The 19,014-nt window shown below is 52.5% G+C and overlaps 2 protein-coding genes across 2 annotated transcripts in view; one reads left to right on the top strand and one right to left on the bottom strand.

Moving 5' to 3' along the window:
* The window catches only part of dgke (diacylglycerol kinase, epsilon), a 29,630-nt gene extending 27,482 nt beyond the window's left edge, over window positions 1–2,148 (bottom strand). Inside the window, exon 1 of the mRNA XM_068058656.1 lies at window positions 1,321–2,148. Within this exon, the coding sequence (XP_067914757.1) occupies window positions 1,321–1,995 (675 nt within the window). The 5' untranslated portion in view covers window positions 1,996–2,148. The remainder of the gene's footprint in view (window positions 1–1,320) is intronic.
* A 9,422-nt stretch (window positions 2,149–11,570) lies between these two features.
* c26h17orf67 (chromosome 26 C17orf67 homolog) overlaps window positions 11,571–19,014 on the top strand; it is an 18,007-nt gene continuing 10,563 nt past the window's right edge. Inside the window, exon 1 of the mRNA XM_068058735.1 lies at window positions 11,571–11,619. The gene's annotated coding sequence lies outside the window, so the exon portion shown is untranslated. The remainder of the gene's footprint in view (window positions 11,620–19,014) is intronic.

Raw genomic sequence — 19,014 nt, 5'->3', positions numbered from 1 at the left:
AGTGAGTTGGGGGGGGGGTTGGGGGGGGGTGTGTTGGGGGGGGGAGAGTTGGGGGGGGAGAGATTGGGGGGGGTGTGTTGGGGGGGGGTGTGTGGGGGGGGAGTGTTGGGGGGGGGGTGTGTTGGGGGGGGGAGTGATTGGGGGGGGAGAGTTGGGGGGGGTGTGTGTGGGGGGGGGGTGTGTGGGGGGGGGTGGTTGTGGGGGGGGAGAGTTGGGGGGGGGGTGAGATTGGGGGGGGGTGTGTGTTGGGGGGGGGAGAGTGTTGGGGGGGGGTGTGTTGGGGGGGGTGAGTGTTGGGGGGGGTGAGAGATTGGGGGGGGGTGAGTGTGGGGGGGGGTGAGATTGGGGGGGGGAGTGTTGGGGGGGGAGTGTGTTGGGGGGGGGTGTGATTGGGGGGGGAGTGTGTTGGGGGGGGAGGTGTTGGGGGGGGAGAGATTGGGGGGGGGAGAGATTGGGGGGGGAGAGAGATTGGGGGGGGAGAGTGATTGGGGGGGGGAGTGAGTTGGGGGGGAGAGAGATTGGGGGGGGAGAGTGATTGGGGGGGGGAGAGTGTTGGGGGGGGAGAGTGATTGGGGGGGGGTGAGAGTTGGGGGGGGGGAGAGTTGGGGGGGGTGAGATTGGGGGGGGTGAGTTGGGGGGGGAGAGTTGGGGGGGGAGAGATTGGGGGGGGGAGTGAGATTGGGGGGGAGAGTGATTGGGGGGGAGAGGATTTGGGGGGGGAGAGATTGGGGGGGGAGAGAGATTGGGGGGGGGAGTGTGTGGGGGGGGGTGAGTGTTGGGGGGGGTGTGTTGGGGGGGAGTGTTGGGGGGGGGTGATTGGGGGGGGGGAGTGGGGGGGGGGGAGTTGGGGGGGGGGTGTGGGGGGGGGGAGTTGGGGGGGGGGATTGGGGGGGGGGGTGATTGGGGGGGGGGTGTTGGGGGGGGGGGTGATTGGGGGGGGGGAGATTGGGGGGGGGTGTGGGGGGGGAGTTGGGGGGGGGGGAGTTGGGGGGGGGGGGGTGTGGGGGGGGGGGGAGGTGTTGGGGGGGGGGGAGGGTGTGGGGTGGGGGGGGAGTGTGGGGGGGGGGAGTGTTGGGGGGGGGAGAGATTGGGGGGGGGGAGAGATTGGGGGGGGGGGTGATTGGGGGGGGGGGGTGTTGGGGGGGGGGAGGTGTGGGGTGGGGTGGGGGTGTGGGGTGGGGGTGTGGGGTGGGGTGGGGTGGGGGTGTGGGGTGGGGGTGTGGGGTGGGGTGGGGTGGGGGTGTGGGGTGGGGGTGTGGGGTGGGGTGGGGTGGGGTGGGGTGGGGGCCCCCCCATGGACTGTGCTCTAGCCGCCCCTACCTGACTGAAGTCGGCCCCGGGCTGCAGGCGCCGCCGGCTCACTGTGTACAGGTACTGCGGGGGGACGATGGCCCGGCGGAGGTGGCCCAGGTCGCAGGAGGCGGGTGCCTGGGGCAGGCAGGTATCGTGAGCCAGCAGCTGGCACCAGACACAGCGGTAATCACAGAGCCGGGGCTGGGTTCCGCACTGGAGGCCGCACACGGAGCAGCTGTTACAGAGAGGCAGGTTCCCCCGGACCCAGTGGTGAGGCTGCAGCGGAGACTGGGCCGAGACCTGGGCCTCTGGGTCCCGGGGAACCGCCAGCGGCTCCTTACAGCGCAGGCGGCGCTCGGCCCGGCCCAGGCAGCCATCGTCCACACACAGGCCGCAGCAGTGGCAGTAGGAGCCCCGCAGGGTGGCCTGACCGCACACGCTGCAGTAGGTGGGCCTGCTGAACAGGTCGGTGTACTGCCAGGTGTGGGTGCTGCCCCCCGGGCCCGGGCTCGGGCCTAGGCCCAGGCCCCGCCGGATGGCCGCCTCCCGCCGGGCCCGCTGGACGCTGCACCAGCAGGTCAACAACACCGGCACCAGCACCGCCGCCACCGTCCACAGCAGCAGCTGGTACTCGGCCCAAGCCCCGGGGCCCGCCTGCGACCCGCCCTCCACACCATCCTCCTCCGAGGCTGCTTCTCCCATGGCCCGGCCCCGGGTGGAAGCGGCCGGATCAGCCCCGGGGCCCGGGCGGCCGCAGCCACTCAGGCGGTGCCGAGCAAACGCGCCATGGCCGCCAGCGGGAGCGCGCACTGACTGTGGGGGGGGGAGCGCGCCCACTGCGCGCCACCCAATTCACCCCCGCCGGCGGGAGCGCGAGGAGGCGGGGCTACATGGGAGGTGTGGCGAGGGGCGGGGCTCTGGGCGAGGGGTGGGGCTCTGGGCGAGGGGCGGGGCTCTGGGCGAGGGGTGGGGCTCTGGGCGAGGGGTGGGGCTCTGGGCGAGGGGCGGGGCTCTGGGCGAGGGGTGGGGCTCTGGGCGAGGGGTGGGCGGGGCTCTGGGCGAGGGGTGGGCGGGGCTCTGGGTGAGGGGTGGGCGGGGCTCTGGGCGAGGAGTGGGCGGGGCTCCATGCCGGTGTGGGACCCGCAGGGGTTCCGGGTTTTGCTGGTATCTGAGTTACCCACCCACCCGGAATGAAGGTGAATCTCCTGGAGCAGCTGCAGCTCAATCACCATATTGTTCAAAATTATACCTCAAACACAGAGAATGTCCTCACTCATTAAAAAACAATCATTCAATTGAAAGAGGAAGAACCTGCTCACTTTCCAATGGGATCTGGAAGATAAGATGAGAGTGGAGGGAGGGTGAGAGTGGAGGGGGTGGAGAGAAGGTGAGAGTGGAGGGGGCGAGAGTAGAGTAGGTGAAAGTGGAGGGGGCGAGAGTGGAGGGGGTGGAGAGAAGGTGAGAGTGGAGGGGGCGAGAGTAGAGTAGGTGAAAGTGGAGGGGGCATGAGTGGAGGGGGCGAGAGCGGAGGGGGTGGAGAGAAGGTGAGAGTGGAGGGGGCGAGAGTGGAGGGGGTGAGAGTGGAGGGGTGGAGAGAAGGTGAGAGTGGAGGGGGTGAGAGTAAAGTAGGTGAGAGTAGAGGGGGCGAGAGTGGAGGGGGTGGAGAGAAGGCAAGAGTGGAGGGGGCGAGAGTGGAGGGGGCGAGAGTGGAGGGGGTGGAGAGAAGGTGAGAGTAGAGTAGGTGAGAGTAGAGTAGGTGAAAGTGGAGGGGGCATGAGTGGAGGGGGCGAGAGTGGAGGGGGTGGAGAGAAGGTGAGAGTGGAGGGGGCGAGAGTGGAGGGGGTGGAGAGAAGGTGAGAGTGGAGGGGGCGAGAGTGGAGGGGGTGAGTGGAGGGGTGGAGAGAAGGTGAGAGTGGAGGGGGTGAGAGTAAAGTAGGTGAGAGTAGAGGGGGCGAGAGTGGAGGGAGCGAGAGTGGAGGGGGTGGAGAGAAGGCAAGAGTGGAGGGGGCGAGAGTGGAGGGGGTGGAGAGAAGGTGAGAGTAGAGTAGGTGAGAGTAGAGGGGGCGAGAGTGGAGGGGGTGGAGAGAAGGTGAGAGTGGAGGGGGCGAGAGTGGAGGGCGTGGAGAGAAGGTTAGAGTGGAGGGGGTGGAGAGGGGGCGAGAGTGGAGGGGGCGAGAGTGCAGGGTGTGGAGAGAAGGCGAGAGTGGAGGGGGCGAGAGTGGAGGGGGTGGAGAGAAGGCGAGAGTGGAGGGGGTGGAGAGGGGGCGAGAGTGGAGGGGGCGAGAGTGGGAGGCGAGAGTGCAGGGTGTGGAGAGAAGGCGAGAGTGGAGGGGGCGAGAGTGGAGGGGGTGGAGAGAAGGTTAGAGTGGAGGCGGCGAGAGTGGAGGGGGTGGAGAGGGGGCGAGAGTGGAGGGGGCGAGAGTGGGAGGCAAGAGTGCAGGGTGTGGAGAGAAGGCGAGAGTGGAGGTGGCGAGAGTGGAGGGGGTGGAGAGAAGGTGAGAGTGGAGGGGGTGGAGAGAAGGCGAGAGTGGAGGGGGCAAGAGTGGAGGGGGTGAGAGTCAAGTAGGTGAGAGTGGAGGGGCGTGAGTGGAGGGGGTGAGAGTGGAGGGGGTGAGAGTGGAGGGGGTGGAGAGAAGGCGAGAGTGGAGGGGGCGAGAGTAGAGTAGGTGAGAGTGGAGGGGGCGTGAGTGGAGGGGGTGAGAGTAGAGTAGGCGAGAGTGGAGGGGTGGAGAGAAGGTGAGAGTGGGGGGCGAGAGTGGAGGGGGTGGCGAGAAGGTGAGAGTGGAGGGGGCGAGAGTGGGGGGCGAGAGTGGAGGGAGTGGAGAGAAGGTGAGAGTGGAGGGGGTGAGAGTGGAGGGGGCGAGAGTGGGGGGCGAGAGTGGGGGGCGAGAGTGGGGGGCGAGAGTGGAGGGGGGCGAGAGTGGAGGGGGTGGAGAGAAGGTGAGAGTGGAGGGGGCGGGAGTGGAGGGGGTGGAGAGAAGGTGAGAGTGGAGGGGGTGAGAGTGGAGGGGGCATGAGTGGAGGGGGTGAGAGTAGAGTAGGTGAGAGTGGAGGGGGTGGAGAGGAGGTGAGAGTGGAGGGGGCGAGAGTGGAGGAGGTGAGAGTGGAGGGGGTGGAGAGAAGGCGAGAGTGGAGGGGGTGAGAGTAGAGTAGGTTAGAGTGGAGGGGGTGAGAGTAGAGTAGGCGAGAGTGGAGGGGGTAGAGAGAAGGTGAGAGTGGGGGGCGAGAGTGGAGGGGGCGAGAGTGGGGGGCGAGAGTGGAGGGGGTGGAGAGAAGGTGAGAGTGGAGGGGGCGAGAGTGGAGGGGGCGAGAGTGGGGGGGGCGAGAGTGGGGGGGCAAGAGTGGAGGGGGTGGAGAGAAGGTGAGAGTGGAGGGGGCGAGAGTGGAGGGGGTGAGAGTGGAGGGGGGTGGGAGTGGAGGGTGTGGAGAGAAGGCAAGAGTGGAGGGGGTGAGAGTAGAGTAGGTGAGAGTGGAGGGGGTGAGAGTAGAGTTGGCGAGAGTGGAGGGGGTAGAGAGAAGGTGAGAGTGGGGGGCGAGAGTGGAGGGGGCGAGAGTGGGGGGCGAGAGTGGAGGGGGCGAGAGTGGAGGGGGTGGAGAGAAGGTGAGAGTGGAGGGGGCGAGAATGGAGGGGGCGAGAGTGGGGGGGGAGAGTGGAGGGAGTGGAGAGAAGGCGAGAGTGGAGGGGGCGAGAGTGGAGGGGGTGGATGGAGAGCGAGAGCAGACAGGGGTAGAGGGAGGGCTAGAGTGGAGGGAGGGCGAACACAAGAATTAGGAGCAGGAGTAGACCTCGCTGGTGGGTAAATTGTTAGAATCTATTCTGAGGGACAGGATAAACTGCCACTTAGAAAGGCACGGATTAATCAGGGATAGTCAACATGGATTTGTTAAGGGACGGTCATGTCTTACAAACTTGATTGAGTTTTTTGAGGAAGTAACAAGGAGGATTGATGAGGATAGTGCAGTGGATGTGGTCCACATGGATTTTATAAGGCATTTGACAAGGTCCCACATGACAGACTGGTCAGTAAAATGAAAGCCCATGTGATACAGGGAAATGTGACAGGTTGGATCCAGAATTGGCTCAGTGACAGGAAACAAAGGGTAGTAGTCGATGGATGTTTTTGTGAATGGAAAGCTGTTTCCAGTGGTGTTCCACAGGGCTCAGTGTTGGGTCCCTTACTGTTTGTGGTATATATTAATGATTTGGACTTAAATGTGAGAGGCATTATTGGGAAATTTGCTGATGACACAAAAATTGGCCGTGTAGTTGATAGTGAAGAGGATAGCTGTAGACTCCAGAATGATATCAATGGTTTGGTTGAGTAGGCGGAAAAGTGGCAAATGGAATTCAATCCGGAGAAGTGTGAGGTAATGCATTTGGGGAGGACAAATAAAGCGAGGGAATACACAATAAACGGGAGGATATTGAGAGGGGTAGAAGAAGTGAGAGACCTTGGAGTGCATGTCCACAGGTCCCTGAAGGTGACAGGACAGGTAGATCGAGTGGTGAAGAAGGCATATAGAATGCTTTCCTTTATTGGCTGAGGTCTTCTTTGGCCTCCTTGTCTCGAGAGACAATGGGTAAGCGCCTGGAGGTGGTCAGTAGTGTGTGGAGCAGTGCCTGGAGTGGCTATAAAGGCCAATTCTAGAGTGGCAGACTCTTCCACAGGTGCTGCAGATAAAATTGTTTGTCGGGGCTGTTACACAGTTGGCTCTCTCCTTGCGCTTCTGTCTTTTTTCCTGCCAACTGCTAAGTCTCTTCGGCTCGCCACGCTTTAGCCCCGCCTTTATGGCTGCCCGCCAGCTCTGGCGATCACTGGCAACTGACTCCCACGACTTGTGATCAGTGTCACAAGACTTCATGTCGCGTTTGCAGACGTCTTTAAAGCGGAGACATGGACAGCCGGTGGGTCTGATACCAATGACGAGCTCGCTGTACAATGTGTCCTTGGGGATCCTGCCATCTTCCATGCGGCTCACATGGCCAAGCCAGCTCAAACGCCGCTGGCTCAGTAGGGTGTATAAGCTGGGGATGTTGGCCGCCTCGAGGACTTCTGTGTTGGAGATACGGTCCTGCCACCTGATGCCAAGGATTCTCCGGAGGCAGCGAAGATGGAGTGAATTGAGACATCGCTCTTGGCTGACATACGTTGTCCAGGCCTCGCTGCTGTAGAACAAGGTACTGAGGACACAGGCTTGATATACTTGGACTTTTGTGTTCTGTGTCAGTGTGCCACTTTCCCTCACTCTCTTGGCCAGTCTGGACATAGCAGTGGAAGCCTTTCCCATGCGCTTGTTTAATTCTGCATCTAGAGACAGGTTACTGGTGATAGTTGAGCCTAGGTAGGTGAACTCTTGAACCACTTCGAGAGTGTGGTCGCCGATATTGATAGATGGGGCATTTCTGACGTCCTGTCCCATGATGTTCATTTTCTTGAGGCTGATGGTTAGGCCAAATTCATTGCAGGCAGCCGCAAACCTGTCGATGAGTCTCTGCAGACACTCTTCTGTGTGGGATGTTAATGCAGCATCGTCAGCAAAGAGGAGTTTCCTGATGAGGACTTTCCGTACTTTGGTCTTCGCTCTTAGACGGGCAAGGTTGAACAACCTGCACCCTGATCTTGTGTGGAGGAAAATTCCTTCTTCTGAAGACTTGAACGCATGTGAGAGCAGCAGGGAGAAGAAGATCCCAAACAGTGTGGGTGCGAGAACACAGCCCTGTTTCACACCACTCAGGATAGGAAAGGGGTCTGATGAGGTGCTGCTATGCTGAAATGTGCTTTTCATATTGTCATGGAATGAGATGATGATACTTAGTAGCTTTGGTGGGCATCCGATCTTTTCTAGTAGTCTGAAGAGACCACGTCTGCTGACAAGGTCAAAGGCTTTGGCGAGATCAATGAAAGCAATGTAGAGGGGCATCTGTTGTTCGCGGCATTTCTCCTGTATCTGGCGAAGGGAGAACAGCATGTCAACGGTCGATCTCTCTGCACGAAAGCCACACTGTGCCTCAGGGTAGACGCGCACGGCCAGCTTCTGGAGCCTGTTTAGAGCAACTCGAGCAAAGACTTTCCCCACTATGCTGAGCAGGGAGATTCCACGGTAGTTGTTGCAGTCACCGCGGTCACCTTTGTTTTTATAGAGGGTGATGATATTGGCATCACGCATGTCCTGTGGTACTGCTCCCTTATCCCAGCACAGGCAAAGCAGTTCGTACAGTGCTGAAAGTATAGCAGGCTTGGCACTCTTGATGATTTCAGGGGTAATGCCGTCCTTCCCAGGGGCTTTTCCACTGGCTAGAGAATCAATGGCATTACTGAGTTCCGATTTTGTTGGCTGTACGTCCAGCTCATCCATGACTGGCAGAGACTGGGCTGCATTGAGGGCGATCTCAGTGACAACATTTTCCCTGGAGTACAGTTCTAGGTAGTGCTCCACCCAACGGTCCATTTGCTTGCGTTGGTCAGTGATTGTGTCCCCTGATTTAGACTTGAGGGGGGCGATCCTCTTGTTGGTTGGCCCAAAAGCTCTCTTAATGCCATCATACATCCCTCTGATATTTCCTGTGTCAGAGGCCAGCTGAATATGACTGCATAGGTGTTGCCAGTAGTCATTTGCGCAGCGCCTGACTGTTCTTTGTGCAGCGCTTCTGGCTGCTTTAAGTGCTACGGATGTTAACTCGCTGGGGGCTTTCTTGTAGTTCAACAGTGCAATGCACTTCGTGGCAGTTCTTCAAAGAGAGATTGAAACCAGTCTGCATTCTGCTTCACACAATTGCCATAGGTGGTCATTGCTGAGTCATAGATGGCGTCTCTGATGTGGGCCCACTTGGTCCCTGCATCCCCTGTGGGAGTGTTTTGGAAGGCTTTTTCAAGTGAATTTAGAAACTTGCGTGACAACTGTGGATGAGAAATTCTGCTAGTGTTGATGCGCGGGTGGCCCTTCTGCTTGGAGTGATGCAACTTCTTTGGTTTGAGTCTAACTTTGCTGCACACCAGGGAGTGGTCGGTGTCGCAGTCCGCACTGTGGAAGCTGCGTGTGTTTTGAACACTGTTTAAAGAGGCTCGCCTTGTGACGAGGTATAGAATATAAAAGCAGGGATGTAATGCTGGAACTGTATAAAACGCTGGATAGGCCACAGCTGGAGTATTGTGTACAGTTCTGGTCACCACATTACAGAAAGGACATAATTGCTGTGGAGAGAGAGTACAGAGGAGATTTACAAGAATGTTGCCAGGGCTTGAAAGTTGCAGCTATGAGGAAAGATTGGATAGGCTAGGGTTGTTTTCCTTAGAACAGAGGAGGCTGAGGGGTGACTTAATTGAGGTGTACAAAATTATGAGGGGCCTAGATAGAGTAGACAGGAAGGACTTGTTTCCTCTAGCAGAGAGGTCAATTACCAGGCAGCACAGATTTAAGGTGATTGGTCGAAGGATTAGAGAGGACATGAGGAGAAACTTTTTCACCCAGAGGGTGGTGGGTGTCTGGAATTCACTGCCAGGAACGGTGGTGGAGGCAGAAACCCTCAACTCATTTAAAAGGTACCTGGACTTGCACCTGAAGTGCTGTAACCGGCAAGGCTATGGACCAGGTGTTGGAAGGTGGGATTAGATTGGGTGGCTCATTTTTTCGGCCGGCAGAGACACGATGGGCTGAATGGCCTCCTTCTGTTCCATAATTTTTCTATGATTCTGTGGTAGGCCACTCGGCCCCTTGAGCCTGCTCCGTCATTCAATAAAATCATGGCTGATCTGATTGTGACCTCTACTGCACATTCCTGCCTACCCCTGATAACCTTTCACCCCCTTGCTTATCGAGAATCTCTCTACCTCTGCCTTAAAAATATTCCAAGACTCTGCTTCCGCCGCCTTTTGAGGAAGAGAGTTCCAAAGACTCACGACCCTCAGAGAAAAAAATTTCTCCTCATCTCTGTCTTAAAGGGGCAACCCCTTATTTTTAAACAGTGACCCCTAGTTCTAGATTCTCCCACAAGGGGAAACATCCTTTCCACATCCACCCTGTCAAGACCCCTCAAGATCTTATATGTTTCAATCAAGTCACCTCTTACTCTTCTAAACTCCAGCAGATACAAGCCTAGCCTGTCCTTTCTTCATAAGACAACCCGCCCATTCCAGGTATTAGTCTAGTAAATCTTCTCTGTACTGCCTCCAATGCATTTATATCCTTCCTTAAATAAGGAGACCAGTACTGTACACAGTACTCCAGATGTGGTCTCACCAATGCCCTGTATAACTGAAGCATAACCTCCCTACTTTTGTATTCAATTCCCCTTGCAATAAATGATAACATTCTATTAGCTTTCCTAATTACTTGCTGTACCTGCATACTAACCTTTTGCGATTCATGCACTAGGACACCCAGATCCCTCTGGATCTCAGAGCTCTGTAATCTCTCACCATTTAGATAATATACTTTTTAATTCTTCCTGCCAAAGTGAACAGTTTCACACTTTCCCACATTATACTCCATTTGCCAGGTTTTTGCCCACTCACTTAACCTATCTACATCCCTTTGTAGCTCCCTTATATCTTCTTTACAAATTACTTTCCTACCTATCTTTGTATCATCAGCAACTTTAGTAACCATACCTTCGGTCTCTTCATCCAAGTCATTTATATAAATTGCAAAAAGTTGAGGCCCCAGCACAGATTCCTGTGGCACACCAGTCGTTACATCTTGCCAACCAGAAAATAACTCATTTATGCCTACTCTTTGTTCCTGTTAGATAGCCAATCTTCTATCCATGCCAATATGTTACCCCCTACACCATGAGCTTTTATTTTTCGCAATGACCTTTGATGTGGCACCTTATCAAATGCCTTCTGGAAATCTAAGTACAGTACATCCACCGGTTCCCCTTTATCCACTGCACATGTTACTTCTTCAAAGAATACGATCATGGCTGATCTTGGGCTTCAGCTCCACTTTTCCGCCCACTTGCCATATCCCTTGATTCCCTGAGAGACTAAAAATCTTTCTATCTCAGCCATAAATATTTTCAACAATGGGAGCAGAGAATTACACAGATTCATGACCCATTGAATGAAGAAATTACTCCTCATCTCAGTCCTAAATGATCGGCCCCTTATCCTGAGACTATGTCACGATAGTTTAGATTCCCCGCCAGGGGAAACAACCTATCAGTGTCTACCCTATCCAGCCCCTTCAAAATCTTTTATGTTTCAATGAGATCACCTCTCGTTCTTCTAAACTCCAGAGAACATAGACCAATTTGCTCAGCCTTTTGTCATAGGACAACCCCCTCATCCCAGGAACTAATCTAGTGAACCTTTACTTCCTCCAGTACAATCATATCCTTCCTTAAATGTGGAGACCAAAACTACGCACACTACTCCAGGTTGGTCTCACCGAAACCCTGTACATTTGTAGCCAGACTTCCTTATTCCTGTATTCCAATCCCCTTGCAATAAAGGCCAACATGCCATTTGCTAATTGCTTGCTGTACCTCCATGCCAACTTTGTGTTCTTTGTATGAGTACACCCAAGTCTCTCTGAATAGCAACATTTAAAAGTTTTACACCTTTCAAAAAATATTCTGATTTTCTATTCTTACTACCAAGTGAATAACCTCACACTTCTCCACATTATACTCCATCTGCCAACCTGCCTATATCTTTTTGCATCCTCTATGTGTCCACCTCACAGCTTACATTCCCACCTAGCTTTATATCATCAGAAATCGTAGATACATTACTCTCAGTCTCTTTGTCTAAGTCATTAATATAGATTGTAAATAGCTGAGGCCCCAGCACTGATCCTTGCGGCACCCCACTATTCACTGCCTGCCAACTTGAAAATGTCCTGTTTTTCTGACTGTCTGCTTCCTGTCAGTTAACCAAATTCTACATCCATGCTAATATATTATCCCCAACACCATGAGCCCTTATCCTGCCAAACAACCTTTTGTGTGAAATAAGAAAAAAAACTAACAGTGACATCATAGGAAAGCTGTAAGCTGATTGGTTGGTGAGTAACTGCTGTTAGAGTGTCTGTAAATAGCTGGAAAATTAGAAAAGTATTTTTTTTAAACCCTTAAATAGCTGCCTTATAAGTGGTAGGGTTAGTATTACTAAGGTTTAAGTTAGTAAAACTTATTGCTAATTACTAATTAGAAAGTGCTACTTGGAGAGAGTGTGAAGCTGTGAGTTTGGTGTGTGAGGGAGTTCAGTGATGAGAGGAAGGAGGTGCTACTTTGTCTCTTTCTTTTCTTTTTCTGCCCTTTCACCATCCAGTATTTGGTTCTTACTTCAGGTACAGGGGAAGAAGCTGATTAGCGAGTACCTGGTAAGTTATTCTACTTATTACACTAACAGTAATCAGTTTGTAAAGTTAAGTATGTCAGAGCAGCTCAGCCGAGTGGAATGTGCCTCCTGTGGTATGTGGGAACTCATGGACGCATCATGTGTCCTTGACAAACACATCTACAGGAAGTGTCACTGCTGCAGAAGCTTGAGCTTCGGGTTTTGGAACTCAAGCGGCGGCTGGAGACACGGTGGTGCATCCGGGAGGCAGAGAACTATGTGGATACCACGTTTAGGGAGGTGATCACGCCACAGGTTAAGAGTGTGCAGGAAGAGAGGGAATGGGTGACTGCCAGGCAGTGTAAGAGAACCAGGCAGTTAGTACAGGAGTCCCCTGAGTCGATCTCGCTCGCCAACCGGTTTTCCATTTTGGATACTGATGGTTCCTCAGGAGAGTGCAGCAAGAGCCAAGTCCATGGCACCACAGGTGGCTCAGCTGCACAGGAGGGCAGAAAGAAGAGTGGAAGGGCAATAGTGATAGGGGATTCATTAGTTTAGTTTAGAGATACAGCATTGAAACAGGCCCTTCGGCCCATCGAGTCTGTGCCGACCATCAACCACCCATTTATACTAATCCTACACTAATTCCATATTCCTACCACATCCCCACCTGTCCCTATATTTCCCTACCACCTACCTGTACTAGGGGCAATTTATAATGGCCAATTTACCTATCAACCTGCAAGTTTTTAGTGGTGCAGTGGTTAGCACCGCAGCCTCACAGCTCCAGTGACCCGGGTTCAATTCTGGGTACTGCCTGTGTGGAGTTTGCAAGTTCTCTCTGTGTCTGCGTGGGTTTCCTCCGGGTGCTCCGGTTTCCTCCCACAAGCCAAAAGACTTGCAGGTTGATAGGTAAATTGGCCATTATAAATTGCCCCTAGTATAGGTAGGTGGTAGGGAAATATAGGGACAGGTGAGGATGTGGTAGGAATATGGGATTAGTGTAGGATTAGTATAAATGGGTGGTTAATGGTCGGCACAGACTCGGTGGGCCGAAGGGCCTGTTTCAGTGCTGTATATCTAAATCTAAATCTAAATCTTTGGCATGTGGGAGGAAACCGGAGCACCTGGAGGAAACCCACGCAGACACAGGGAGAACTTGCAAACTCCACACAGGCAGTACCCAGAATTGAACCCGGGTCGCCAGAGCTGTGAGGCTGTGAGGGAAAGGCAATTGTGATAGGGGATTCATTAGTTAGAGGAATAGACAGGTGTTTCTGCAGCCGCAGACGTGACTCCAGGATGGTGTGTTGCCTCCCTGGTGCCAGGGTCAAGGATGTCACAGAGCGGCTGCAGGACATTCTTCTGGGAGAGGATGAACAGCCAGAGGTTGTGGTCCACTTTGGTACCAATGACATAGGTAGGAAGAGGGATGAGATCCTGAAAGCAGATTTTAGGGAGTTAGGAAAGTCATTAAAAAGCAAGACCTCAAAACAAGTAATCTCAGGATTACTTCCAGTGCCACGTGCCAGTGAGCATAGGAATAGGAGGATTAAGCGATTTAACATGTGGATGTAAAATTGTTGCAGGAGGGAGGGCATCAGATTTCTGAGGCATTGGGATCTGTTCTGGAGTACGTGAGACCTGTACAAGATGAATGGGTTGCACATCAGCAGGACCGGGACTAATATCCTTGCTGGGAGATTTGCTAGTGCTGTTGGGGAATGTTTAAACTAAATAGTCAGGGAGTTGGGAACCTGAGAGGGAGCTCAGATTGGAGGGAAGCAAAACTGGTAACAGGAAGGAGAAAAGTAGTAAGCGAAGTTAGAAGGCAGACGAGACGAAGGCAAACATCAAACAGGTGCGGAATGAGGAAGAACGTTAAGACAAAGTTAAGGGCAGTCTATTTGAATGCATGCAGCATTCGCAACAAGGTAGATGATTTGAAGGCAGAAATAGAGGGAAATGGGTCTGATTTAATTGCCATTATAGAGACGTGGTTACAGGGTGACCAGGACTGGGAACTGAATATTCAAGGATATCCGTCATTTAGGAGGGATAGGCAGAGGGGAAAAGGAGGTGAGGTAGTGCTGTTAATAAGGGACGGGATCAGTACATTAGTGAGAGAGGATCTTAGATCGAAGGAGGAAGATGTAGAATCAGTTTGGGTGGAGCTAAGAAACAGCAAGGGGCAGCAAACATTGGTGGGAGTTGTTTATAGGCCACATAACTATAGTGGTAATGTTGGGCAAAGTATAAATCAGGAAATTAGAGCTGGATATATCATGGACAATACAGTAATAGTGGGTGAGTTCAATTTGCCTATAGACTGGGTAAACATAATCAGCACTAATGCTCTGGAGGATGAATTCCTGGAGTGTGTATGAGATGAGTTTCTAGCGCAGTATGTTGAAGAACCAACTAGGGATCGGGCTATTTTAGATTTAGTATTATGTAATGAGAAAGGGCTAATTAATAACCTTGCTGTAAAGGAGCCATTAGGAAATAGTGACCAAAATATGACAGAATTTTACATTAAGTTTGAAAGTGATATAGTTAATTCTGAAACTTGGATCCCAAATCTGAACAAAGGAAACTATGAAGGTATGAGGGGCAAGTTGGCAATGGAAGATTGGGAAAATACATGAAAAGATTTGACAGTAGACAGGCAATGACTAGTATTTAAAGAAGTATTACATGGTCTACAACAAAAACACAGTCCTTTAAGAGACAAAAACCCACCAGGAAAGGTGAATCAACTGTGGCTAACAAAAGAAGTTAAGGATTACATTAGGTTAAAGGAAGTGGCTTGTAAGGTGGACAGAAAAAGGGGTAAGCCCGAGGATTGGGAGCAATTTAGAATCCAGCAAAGGAGGACCAAGAAACTGATAAAGAAAGGGAAGAGAGAATATGAATGCAAGCTAGCTCGAAACATAAAGGTGGAATGTAAAAGCTTCTTTCGGTATGTGAAAAGGAAACAATTAGCAAGAACAAATGTGGGTCCATTACAGACAGAGACAGGAGAATATGTGGTGGAGAATGAGAAATGGCGGAGAGACTAAACAATTACTTTGTGTCTGCCTTCATGGAGGAAGACACAGAAAATCTCCCAGAAATACTAGGGAACCAAGGGACTTATAAAAATGAGGAACTGTAAGAAATTAGTATCAATAAAGCGGTAGTACTTGAAAAATTAATTTGATTGAAAGTTGATCGATCTCCTGGACCAGATGAGCTACATCCCAGAGTATTGAAGGAGGTGGCTATAGAGATAGTGGATGCATCGGTGGTTATCTTTCAAAATTCTATAGATTCTGGAAGGGTTCCTGCAGACTGGAAAGTAGCAAATGTAACCTCACAATTTAAGAAGGGAGCGAGAGAGAAAACGGAGAACTACAGACCTGTTAGTTTGACGTCAGTAGTTGGGAAAATTTTAGAATCTATTATAAAGGATGAGATAATTGGACACATAAAATAATGATATAATGATTGAGCAGAGTCAACATGGATTTATGAAAGGGAAATAATGTTTGACAAACCTGTTGGCGTTTTTTGAGGATGTTACTTGTAGCAGAGATAAAAGAGAACTAGTGGGTGTGGTGTATTTGGATTTTCAGAAGGCTTTTGTTAAGGTCCCACAGAGGAGGTTAGTAAACAAAATTAGAGCACATGGGATTGGGGGTAATATACTGCAATGGATTGAGAATTGGTTAACAGACAGAAAGCAGAGAGTGGGAATAGATGAGTCATTCTCAGGATGGTAGGCTGTTACTAGTGGGGTACAGCAAGGATCAGTGCTTGGGCCACAGCTGTTCACAATCTATATCAATGATTTGGATATGGAGAACAGTTCTAACATTCCCAAATTTTCTGATGACACAAAACTAGGTGGGAATGTAAGCTGTGAGGAGGATACAAGGAGGCTTCTAGGGGATTTGGACAGGCTAAGTTGAATGGGCAAGAACATGGCATATGGAATATAATGTGAATAAGTGTGAAGTGATCCACCTTGGTAGAAAAAACAGAAAGGCAGAGTATTTCTTAAATGGAGAGAGGTTGGGAAGTGTTGATTTCCAAAGGGACCTGGGTGTCCTTGTTCATGAGTCACTAAAAGCTAGTCTGCAGGTGCAGCAAACAATTAGGAAGGCAAATGGTATGTTGGCATTCATTACAAGGGGATTTGAATACAGGAGTAAAGATGTCTTGCTGCAATTGTATAGATCCTTGGTGAGACTGCACCTGGAGTATTGTGTACAGTTTTGGTCTCATTATCTAAGGAAGGATATACTTGCCATAGAGGGAGTGCAACAGAGATTCACCAGACTGATCCCTGGGATGGCAGGATTGTCTTATGAGGAGAGATTGCGGAAACTGGGCCTGTATTCTCCAGAGTTTCAAACAATGGGAGGTGATCTCATTGAAACTTACAAAATTCCTACAGGGTGTGACAGGGTAGATGTGGATAGGATGTTTCCCCTGGCTGGTGAGTCTAGAACCAGGGGACATAGTCTCAGAATAAGGGGCAGGTCATTTAAAACTGAGATGAGGAGGAATTTCTTCACTCAGAGGGTGGTGAGTCTGTGGAATTCTCTACCCCAGAGGGCTGTGGAAGCTCAATCATTGAGCATGTTCAAAACAGAAATCGATATGGGGATAGTGGGGAAAAATGGCATAGAGGTAGGTGATCAGCCATGATCTGTTTGAATGGTGTAACAGGCTTGATGGGCCGAATGACCTACTCCTGCTCCTCTGTCCCTATGTTCACCTTATCAAATGCCTTTTGGAAATCCAGGTATATTACATCTATTGTACCCCTTTATCAACCCTACTAGTTACATCCTCAAAAAACTCTAATAAAGTTATCAAACACAATTTTCCTTTTGTAAAATCATGTTAACTTGTTCTAACCATACTATGATTTTCTAAGTGCATTGTTAAGGCTTCCTTAATAATAGATTCCAGCATTTTCCTGATGACTGATGTTAGACTAACTGTGCAGTAGTTCCCTGTTTTTTCTCTCTATCTCCTTTCCTGAATAGCAGTGTTACATTTGCCAATGTCCAATCTGTTGGGACCATTCCCGAATCTAAGGAATTTTGGAAAATCATAATCAATGCATCCACTATCTCTGCAGTTACCTCTTTTAGAACACTCGGATGTATGTCATCAGGTCCTGGGGGTTTGTCAGATTTTAATCCCTTAAGTTTCTCCAATACTGTTTCTCTGCTGATATTAATTACCTTAAATTCGTCACTCTGATTAGCTCCTTGGTTACCCTCTATTTCTGATATGCAAGAGTGAAGGAGGGGTGACGAGAGTGGAGGTGGGTGAGCATGGGGGTGGGGGTTAAGCATGGAGGATAGATGCGAGAGTGGGAGAGCGCGAGTCAAGGGAAGGAAAGTGAGAGCAGAGGGAGTCTGACAATGGAGGGGGCGTGCGAGCGAGAACAGAGGGTTCGGGTGAAGTTCGGGACATGATGAATCCTCCAGGGCTACATCCAGAATTGGCAACCCAATGTGAACCAGTCAATTACACGGCAACAGCTGAGCAACACCCTGCTCGAGATTGTTACTGTAGGACGTGAGCACAAAAATCAGTGCAGTACTGAGGGAGTGCTGCACTGTCAGAGGGTCAGTACTGAGGGAGTGCTGCACTGTCAGAGGGTCACGATGAGGGTGGGCTGCACTGTCAGAGGGTCAGTACTGAGGGGGTGCTGCACTGTCAGAGGGTCAGTACTGAGTGAGGGCTGCACGGTCAGAGGGTCAGTACTGAGGGTGTGCTGCATGGTCAGAGGGTCAGCACTGAGGGGGTGCTGCACGGTCGGAGGGTCAGTACTGAGTGGGTGCTGCACATTCAGAGGGTCAGTACTGAGGGGGTGCTGCATGGTCAGAGGGTCAGTACTGAGGGAGTGCTGCACGGTCAGAGGGACAGTACTGAGGGAGTGCTGCACTGTCGGAGGGTCAGTACTGAGGGGGTGCTGCACTGTCGGAGGGTCAGTACTGAGGGAGGGCTGCACGGTCAGAGGGTCAGTACTGAGGGAATGCTGCACTTAGAGGGTCAGTACTGAGGGAGTGCTGCACTGTCGGAGGGTCAATACCGAGGGAGTGCTGCACTGTCGGAGGGTCAGTACTGAGGGAGTGCTGCACTGTCGGGGGGTCAGTATTGAGGGAGTGCTGCACTTTTGGAGGGTCAGTACTGAGGGAGCGCTGCACTGTCGGAGGGTCAGTACTGAGGGAGTGCCGCACTGTCGGAGGGTCAGTACTGAGGGAGTGCTGCACTGTCGGGGGGTCAGTATTGAGGGAGTGCTGCACTTTTGGAGGGTCAGTACTGAGGGAGGGCTGCACGGTCAGAGGGTCAGTACTGAGGGAATGCTGCACTTAGAGGGTCAGTACTGAGGGAGTGTTGCACTGTTGGAGGGTCAGTACCGAGGGAGTGCTGCACTGTCGGAGGGTCAGTACCGAGAGGGTGCTGCACTGTCAGAGGGTCAGTAATGAGTGAGTGCAGCACGGTCAGAAGGTCAGTACCGAGGGAGTGCTGCACGGTCAGAGGGGCCAGTACCGAGGGAGTGCTGAACTGTCAGCGGAGTCAGTACTGAGGGAGTGCTGCACTGTCAGAGGATCAGTACTGAGGGAGTGCTGCACTGTCGGAGGGTCAGTACTGAGGGAGAGCTGCACTGTCAGAGGGTCAGTATTGAGGGAGCACTGCACTGTCAGAGGTTCAGTACTGAGGGAGTGCTGCACTGTCGGAGGGTCAGTACTGAGGGAGTGCTGCACTGTCGGAGGGTCAGTACTGAGGGGGTGCTGCACTGTCGCAGGGTCAGTACTGAGGGAGTGCTGCACTGTCGGAGGGTCAGTACTGAGGGAGTGCTGCACTGTCGGAGGGTCAATATTGAGGGAGTGCTGCACTGTCGGAGGGTCAGTACTGAGGTAGTGCTGCACTGTTGGAAGGTCAGTACTGAGGCAGTGCTGCACTGTCAGAGGGTCAGTACTGAGGGAGTGCTGCACTGTCGGAGGGTCAGTACTGAGGGAGTGCTGCACGGTCAGAGGGGCAGTACCGAGGGAGTGCTGAACTGTCAGCGGAGTCAGTACTGAGGGAGTGCTGCACTGTCAGAGGATCAGTACTGAGGGAGTGCTGCACTGTCGGAGGGTCAGTACTGAGGGAGCGCTGCACTGTCAGAGGGTCAGTATTGAGGGAGCACTGCACTGTCAGAGGTTCAGTACTGAGGGAGTGCTGCACTCTCGGAGGGTCAGTACTGAGGAAGTGCTGCACTGTCGGAGGGTCAGTACTGAGGGAATGCTGCACTGTCGGAGGGTCAGTACTGAGGGGGTGCTGCACTGTCGCAGGGTCAGTACTGAGGGAGTGCTGCACTGTCGGAGGGTCAGTACTGAGGGAGTGCTGCACTGTCGGAGGGTCAATATTGAGGAAGTGCTGCACTGTT

Source organism: Heterodontus francisci, chromosome 26 (assembly GCF_036365525.1).
Source record: "Heterodontus francisci isolate sHetFra1 chromosome 26, sHetFra1.hap1, whole genome shotgun sequence".
NCBI lineage: Eukaryota > Metazoa > Chordata > Chondrichthyes > Heterodontiformes > Heterodontidae > Heterodontus > Heterodontus francisci.
This window is presented reverse-complemented; position numbering and strand designations above follow the sequence as displayed.